General features: G+C 50.4%; 1 protein-coding gene across 3 annotated transcripts in view; it reads left to right on the forward strand.

The window, feature by feature from the left end:
• The window catches only part of BCAN (brevican), a 58,193-nt gene extending 56,171 nt beyond the window's left edge, over positions 1 to 2,022 (forward strand). For all 3 annotated transcript variants that reach the window (XM_073322699.2, XM_073322702.2, XM_073322701.2), the window contains one exon: positions 1,768 to 2,022. In XM_073322699.2, coding sequence (XP_073178800.2) covers positions 1,768 to 1,784 — 17 coding nt within the window. In that variant the 3' untranslated portion in view covers positions 1,785 to 2,022. The remainder of the gene's footprint in view (positions 1 to 1,767) is intronic.
• The last annotated feature ends 6,527 nt before the right edge of the window (positions 2,023 to 8,549 follow it).

The raw sequence follows: 8,549 nt of genomic DNA on the forward strand, positions 1-8,549 counted from the left end.
GGGCTGAGTCCCTAGCCACCTCGTGCCTTTGATTTCAATGAAATGATGCTGACTCAGACCAGCAGGGGATCTGGCCCCTCAACTCCAATGGATCTGTGCCACTTTACACAAGTTGAGGGTCTGGTTCCTAGTATCTCAGCTGGCTAAAGAGCAGCCGAGGTGACAGTTCTGCATAGCCTGGAACACCGGCTCCTTTCACCAGTGCTGGCAGAGGGCGGGTTTTTGCATTGCTCGTGCCCCCCAAAGGTCAGGTGATTTCAGTGGGTGTGCACAAATACAGGTTCGGGCCAGCTGTTTCCAGATGGGCACGGTGAGACTCTAAGAAGGGTCATCAGATGCCATGTTCTACAGCGTGACATCATTGCCTGCAGGATCAGGAAGGGATTTGCCTCCCATGTGTCACTTAAAGTCAATTAGATGCACTGTGGGAGCTTTCCAACAGCTGATGAAAGAGCAGCTATTGTCCTGGGCTGGAGGCTGGACACAGAACGGGATGGACCAATGCTCTGATCTGCGCTGGGAGGAGGTGGGACGCTGAGCTTGCGTGGTCTGCTACAAGATGGCCGTCGGTGGCGTATTGGGCTAAACAGATCAGTTGTCCGATTCCCTATGGCAATGGGTGAGCTAACCCAAACCAAGCAAATATGCCGTGTCCTGAGTCCCGGGTGTATATTTGGCTGAACGGGGAGCAGGAAGTGACGTATACGTGGGAGGGCTACTGCAAAGCCTTGGGGCTGCATGGGGTGATCTGTTTGAGCATACCTGGAAACTTGCGAGAGCCGGAGCAAAATGTGTATAGCAAATAATTGATCCCATCCATGTGTCGTCGAAAATCCTAGCGCATGACAGACAGCTCGAGGACTGTCTGCTTGATGTGGGATAATGCTGGACAAGCAACTAATGAACTCCCAGTGCGATGGGTTGGCTAAAAGGGCAACGCAATCCTTGGATGTGTAAAGGGGACGAGTGAGTAGGAGTGGGGGGAGTGATTTCACCTGTGTATACAGCATTGGTGAGACCAATCCTGGGATACTGCGCCCAGTTCTGTATCCATGATTTAAAAAAAAAAAAAGTTGAAAAATTGGAAAGGATGCAGAGAAGTGCCACAACATTCATTTGAGGGCTGGAAAAGACGTCTTATGGTGGGAGATTTAAAGAGCTCAATCTGTTTAATTGGCCAAAAAGAGCAAGGGGTGACTAGATTCCAATGCCTAAATACCTTGTAAAAACAGCAGATACGGAAGGGGTTTTTAATCTGGTGCAGAAAGGCAGGACAAGAACCAATGGCTGGAAGTTGAAGCCAGAAAAATTCAAATTAGAAATAAGGCACATATTTTTAACAGTGAGGGTGGCTGACCACTGGAATAAACCACCAAGGGAAGTGGTGGACTCTCTAGGTCAGTGGGTCTCAACCTATTTACCATTGTGGCCGCATCCAATACTATCTGTATGGCCCTGAGGATGTCACATGGGCTGCAGCTGTGTGCTAATTGGGCTGCAAGCGGCCTGCGGGCCGCAGGTTGAGAACCGCTTCTCCAGCTCGTGATGTCTTCACATCCAGACTGGTTGCCTTTCTGAAAGATGGTTGAGTCAAACCCAAGTTATTGGGTTCAATACGGAAGTAACTGGGTGAAATTCTCTCGACTGTGTTATACAGGAGGGGAGAATGGATGATCTAATGGTTCCTTTTGGCTTTATAATCTATGAATCCAAACGTGCTGGCATTTGACTGATGCTTTTGCTCCTTGTATATTTCTCTCTGAAAAGTTGGACCAAACCCTTGATGGCTGAGGATGGACCCAAGATGGAAGACATCCCTTCCCAGGGCACTGGGGCCGGTTCTGAATGGAAAGGGAGCTGGGAATATTTTTTTGTAAAACAGTCTGAAAACCAGCAGGAAAAGCAACGATGTCTTTCTCCCTGTCATATTTTTTATGTATGTATAAAGAAATTCTAATGACTAAATATTCCCTTTAAAAAAACAAAAACAAAATCGAGAGCAACATAAAATGTAACTTTTCACTTTGTGTCAGGAGTATTTTGTTATTGAAATTGAAACTGAATTGAAATCAATGTGGGAGCCAAAGACCATGTGACCTTCGACCTATGGGCAGAGCCACATGTCACTATGAGTGTGGTGAACCTCTCTTCTACCATTGGCCAGTGGATTTGTGCCCTCCACCCGCACCTTTATACAAGGAAGTTGTTCCTTAACTGCTGTCTGTGTTTGTAATCTCTTGCTTTGCTCTGTAGAATCAAAATGCTTAAGTGTAAGAAGAAAACAAGTGGGGGAAGTGCCTGGAAAATGAGATGACATCATGAAATGAAGTGACCTCATTTCCTCCGCCAAGGACATGACGACAGGAGGCTGGGAGTTTGTCACTGCAATAAGTTGCTTGGCACCAAACTCCATTGCATGCAGGTTCTGGGTGAATTGATGTGAGGGGGTTTAGAGTGGGGTGTGTGAAATATTTGCACAAAGAGACAAAACTCATAGAATCCTAGAATATCAGGGTTGGAAGGGACCCCAGAAGGTCATCTAGTCCAACCCCCTGCTCAAAGCAGGACCAATTCCCAGTTAAATCATCCCAGCCAGGGCTTTGTCAAGCCTGACCTTAAAAACCTCTAAGGAAGGAGATTCTACCACCTCCCTAGGTAACGCATTCCAGTGTTTCACCACCCTCTTAGTGAAAAAGTTTTTCCTAATATCCAATCTAAACCTCCCCCACTGCAACTTGAGACCATTACTCCTCGTTCTGTCATCTGCTACCATTGAGAACAGTCTAGAGCCATCCTCTTTGGAACCCCCTTTCAGGTAGTTGAAAGCAGCTATCAAATTCTTCTCTTCTGCAGGCTAAACAATCCCAGCTCCCTCAGCCTCTCCTCATAACTCATGTGTTCCAGTCCCCTAATCATTTTTGTTGCCCTTCGCTGGACTCTCTCCAATTTATCCACATCCTTCTTGAAGTGTGGGGCCCAAAACTGGACACAGTACTCAAGATGAGGCCTCACCAATGTCGAATAGAGGGGGACGATCACGTCCCTCGATCTGCTCGCTATGCCCCTACTTATACATCCCAAAATTCCATTGGCCTTCTTGGCAACAAGGGCACACTGCTGACTCATATCCAGCTTCTCGTCCACTGTCACCCCTAGGTCCTTTTCCGCAGAACTGCTGCCGAGCCATTCGGTCCCTAGTCTGTAGCTGTGCATTGGGTTCTTCCGTCCTAAGTGCAGGACCCTGCACTTATCCTTATTGAACCTCATCAGATTTCTTTTGGCCCAATCCTCCAATTTGTCTAGGTCTTTCTGTATCCTATCCCTCCCCTCCAGCGTATCTACCACTCCTCCCAGTTTAGTATCATCCGCAAATTTGCTGAGAGTGCAATCCACACCATCATCCAGATCATTTATGAAGATATTGAACAAAACCGGCCCCAGGACCGACCCCTGGGGTACTCCACTTGATACCGGCTGCCAACTAGATATGGAGCCATTGATCACTACCCGTTGAGCCCGACAATCTAGCCAGCTTTCTACCCACCTTGTAGTGCATTCATCCAGCCCATACTTCTTTAACTTGCTGACAAGAATACTGTGGGAGACCGTGTCAAAAGCTTTGCTAAAGTCAAGAAACAATACATCCACTGCTTTCCCTTCATCCACAGAACCAGTAATCTCATCATAAAAGGCAATTAGATTAGTCAGGCATGACCTTCCCTTGGTGAATCCATGCTGGCTGTTCCTGATCACTTTCCTCTCATGCAAGTGCTTCAGGATTGATTCTTTGAGGACCTTCTCCATGATTTTTCCAGGGACTGAAGTGAGGCTGACTGGCCTGTAGTTCCCAGGATCCTCCTTCTTCCCTTTTTTAAAGATTGGCACTACATTAGCCTTACTCCTTCAGCTTAGGACGTTTTTTTGTTTTTATTTTTCTGGCATTTCTTCGTGAGGTCAAAAATGACCTGACTTGGCCACATTTACCTGAAACCCGGCTCCCTTTTCCAGAGAAGAAGGGACCTGCTCCCAAATGGAAGGTACCTCCAAAATTCCAAATCTTCTCAGGTTCCTGCTGCAAAAAACCTCAGCCCATTTCATGGGAAAAAAAATCTGTATCTGGGAGGAGTGACGTCTCTCCAAAATGCACTCCTTTGTATTTTCCCCATCTTGGAAAAGACATTCCCTGGTTACACCCAGCTGTGGGAGCTTGTTTGAACTAGGGATGGGCCCCACTTCGGGCTCCAGAATCAGATATGACCGGGATATGCCTGGAGTTTGAGGAGGTTTGCAATTTGGGTTTCAGCCCCATATGCCATTGTACTCACTGCCGTAGCGTGTGGGGCCTTGCATGGATCTTCCTCTCCAGCGCCTCTTGGTGCTGGAACATGGGTGTTTCAGGGGTCTTCTCCAGCATCCCTCTTGACCACTCCTTTGGCTTTGCGTTGGCCTGTCTCTGGCTGCGTCTTCCATGGCCCAGCCCTCCGGTCAGGTCCCCTCTTTCCAGCTCCGTCCCATTCTGGGCTAACAAAAGCCCCAGTACAGAAGCCACCCCATATGCAAAGAAAAGATCCTTCTACCCCTCACCTGCTAGGCTGGGGTTCGCTGCTCTCCACCCGTGCTCTCGGGCCCTGCAGAGTTCCTCCATTGTTCCTTTGGCTCAGCACTGCTCCTCTGTCCTGGGTCTCCTACACACTGGGTTCTCGTCCCTCTCTAGGTAATCCTCCCTGGCTCTTTCACAGCTGGGATCACTAATAACAGAGTCACCAGATCAGAATTAGCTGCTGCATTGCAGGCACTTTCTCCCATTAAAGGGCCAGCTGGCCTTCGACAAACCCATTGTAGAGAAACAAGCCACCTGTGAACTATACATCTGGATCGACCTGTCTACCTTAGTTATTTCTAAGGCACCTTGTCAAGTTGTTATGTAAGGTCTCAACTCCCCCAAGTAAGGGATATCGCTCTCAATAGATCTTTAACATTGGAGCTGGTTGGGGATTTTTTGGTCAAAACAGGTTTTCAATGAAAAATACCGCTTTTCTCAAATTGAAACGTTTAGAAAGCATTTTGATCACGTCCAAACATGCTGGTTTGACATTTTGGGAACAAAACATTTTTGGTTTTGCTTCAAAATGATGTTTTGAAATGAAATTCCGTGTGTGTAATTCTCCCCCCCCCCCCAAAATCTTAAAAAGGCTAACATCAGAATGAAATGGTTCAATCGACCAAAAAATTAATTAATATTTTTCTGAATTTGGTTTCATGGGAACTTTTGAATTTCTTTTTTTTTGTTCCATTTGGGAACACCCCCACCCCCCAAAAGTGTCTAAATTGTTGAATTTCTCACAAAAAAGGGAAATCTAGTTCCTACCCAGCTCTAGCCAACAAGAGAGAGAGAGGTTGAATTGTTCTCCTTAACCACTGAGGACAGGACACGAACTAATGGGCTTAAATTGCAGCAAGGGATGAACATTAGATTGGACATTAGGAAAAGCTTCCTAACAGTCAGGGTGGTGAAGCACTGGAATTCGACATTGGTGAGGCCTCATCTGGAGTACTGTGTCCAGTTTTGGGCCCCACACTTCAAGAAGGATGTGGATAAATTGGAGAGAGTCCAGCGAAGGGCAACAAAAATGATTAGGGGTCTGGAACACATGAGTTATGAGGAGAGGCTGAGGGAGCTGGGATTGTTTAGCCTGCAGAAGAGAAGAATGAGGGGGGATTTGATAGCTGCTTTCAACTACCTGAAAGGGGGTTCCAAAGAGGATGGCTCTAGACTGTTCTCAATGGTAGCAGATGACAGAACGAGGAGTAATGGTCTCAAGTTGCAGTGGGGGAGGTTTAGATTGGATATTAGGAAAAACTTTTTCACTAAGAGGGTGGTGAAACACTGGAATGCGTTACCTAGGGAGGTGGTTGAATCTCCTTCCTTAGAGGTTTTTAAGGTCAGGCTTGACAAAGCCCTGGCTGGGATGATTTAACTGGGAATTGGTCCTGCTTTGAGCAGGGGGTTGGACTAGATGACCTTCTGGGGTCCCTTCCAACCCTGATATTCTATGATTCTATGAATAAGTTGCCGAGGGAGGTTGTGGAATCTCCATCATTGGGGATTTTTAAGAGCAGGTTGGACAAACCCCTGTCAGGGATGGTCTAGATAATACTTAGCCCTGCCTCAGCGCAGGGGACTGGACTAGATGACCTCTCGAGGTCCTTCCAGCCCGACATTTCTATGGTTCTTAGACTCCAGGAGCTGGAGCTTTAAGAAAAATCAGAGCAATTCTCATGAGACTCGTGATAAAATTGCTGGAGCTTGGCAATGCTTCCCAGGCTTGGGGCAGGCATAGAGCGGGTGCGTGGGGAGGGCGGGGCCAGGCTTCCCATATTCTTTTCAGCCTCCAGTCTCAGGGCTTACATTCTGCTTCCCTATGTCCCTGGGCCTGAGCAAGTGGGGGCCCCCCACCCCACCCTCCTGCCAGGGAAATGGGCTCGGGGCACCGGGGGTTGCCCCGCTCCGCCCACCTGGTGCTCCTGCTGGGGAGCCGGGGGCCGGCTGGGCGGAGCAGGTCGGGGCGCCGGGGCCCTCCAGTTGGCCAGGGACCGCTAGACACGGGCCCCGTCAGCCCGCTGGCTAATCCGCCCAGCCACATCCCAATCTGCCTCCCGACACTGGGAACAGCACGGGTGCAAGGCGCAGGAAGGGCGCCTTCTCCACCCATCTTAAGCCGCCTTTATGCTACCAGCGCTTACCTGATGTTCGCTTACCTGAGACTCTCAGGTGTTTCACCTTCACTTCCGCGTTGCTGGGGACGGAGGAGCAGGGCCCTGCCTCTGAAAGGGGGGGTCCCGGCAGCACCCCAGCTGCAGCATAAGCAAAACCTTTCCTGGAGCTCAAGGCGGCAAGTGCTGCTGGGGCCACACACTCTGCTCGACGGGGATTATTTTTCTGACCCCGCCTCGTACGCTGCGGTTGATATTAAACCAAAGGACCCAGCGGAGGAGACTGCAGAGCCTTCCATTGCGGACCCCATGCCAGAGCCCCGGCGTTAGCACACGTTCCCTTTTCGTGGGCTTAGCCCTCCTTTGCCCCGCGGTAGCGGCGCCTCTGTTTTGGGTTTTGTCGGTGGGTGCTCCTCTCTGCCCTCTCCTGCCCATGCAAGCAGCAGGCAGGGGGCTCAGGAGTAAAGAGGCTGAGTGGGGGAGTGGGGCCTTGGGGGGGGGAGGGCGGGAGAGGCCAAGAGGCCAAGTGGGGGGCGGGGCCTCAGGGCGCAGCAGTGGGCGGAGCCTCACCGGAAGAGATTCAGCCGGGGGCGGGGCCTCAGGGTGGCGCACAGGTGGAGCGGGGGCCGCGGTCCGGGTGCCAGGACCCCCAAAAGATTAATCCGGCCCTGCGGGTGCTGAGCACCCTCTATTTTTTTTCAAGTGGGTATATTTGAGCCCCGGAGTATCCACAGAGTCGGCACTTCTGGCAGCTAAGGCCTCCCAGTGATAGATCAGGGCGCCCCTGAGGCTCGGTGCGGTGCACACAAAGGGCAGAGCTATGGTCTCGGCTCCACCTCACCCTGTGCGGGCAAATCGCAATCACTCCGGGCCTCAGTTCCCCCACCTGCAAAATGGGGCTAACAGTCCATCCCCTGCGTGCCTTGCCAGGGGATGCGAAATGGCTCAGAGCAGCCCCGGTGCACCAGCGCACCGGGGCCCTGATCCCACTTGGCACCACCTGCTGCTACGGTCCGACACATACGAAAAGATTCGGCGGCTGGGTCTACACTGCAAACTTAAATCGGTGTAACAGTGTCACTCCGGGGTGTGAAAAATCCATGCCCCCGAGCGGCATAGTTATATTGATCTAACCCACAGCGCAGACAGTGCAATGAAGCTCTCCCATAAATGGAGCTACCGCCTCTTGGGGAGGTGGATTAACAACGCCAACAGGAGCAGGTCTTGAGTAGAGTCTTCACTGAAGTGCTACAGGGGCAGCTCTGTATGTGAAGACAAGCCCTTGGGGGAGTTGGTGGCTGGGACTGGCTGGCTAACGGGCGTGGTGGTAAGGGCTATGCTGGAACCTTTCAGCTATAGGCAGCTGGCAAAGGATCAAACCATCCCTGACCGAACTCTGGGCAAGTCTTAGTCTGGGCAAGCTCTTGCGCTGCAGGGTAATTTCTCCTAAAAATGTAACGAGACCTCAGATTGAGCACGTAAGCTGGATATCTGCCACCCACAACATGGGTAAGTCTGGCCTCTCGCTAGTGACTAGTCCACATACAAAGTTCGTGAGTCAACCTGTGGAACTCCTCGCCAGAGGATGTTGTGAAGGCCAAGACCATAACAGGGTTCAAAAAACAACTAGATATGTTCATGGAGGATAGGTCCATCAAGGGCTATTAGCCAGGATGGGCAGGGATGGTGTCCCTAGCCTCTGTTTACCAGAAGCTGGGAATGAGCGAAAGGGGATGGATCACTTGATGAGTCCCTGTTCTGTTCATTCCCTCTGAGGCACCTGGCACTTGCCACTGTCAGAAGACAGGGTGCTGGGCTAGATGGACCCTTGGTCT

The sequence above is a fragment of the Lepidochelys kempii genome, chromosome 24 (assembly GCF_965140285.1).
Source record: "Lepidochelys kempii isolate rLepKem1 chromosome 24, rLepKem1.hap1, whole genome shotgun sequence".
In the NCBI taxonomy this organism is placed as follows: Eukaryota; Metazoa; Chordata; order Testudines; family Cheloniidae; genus Lepidochelys; species Lepidochelys kempii.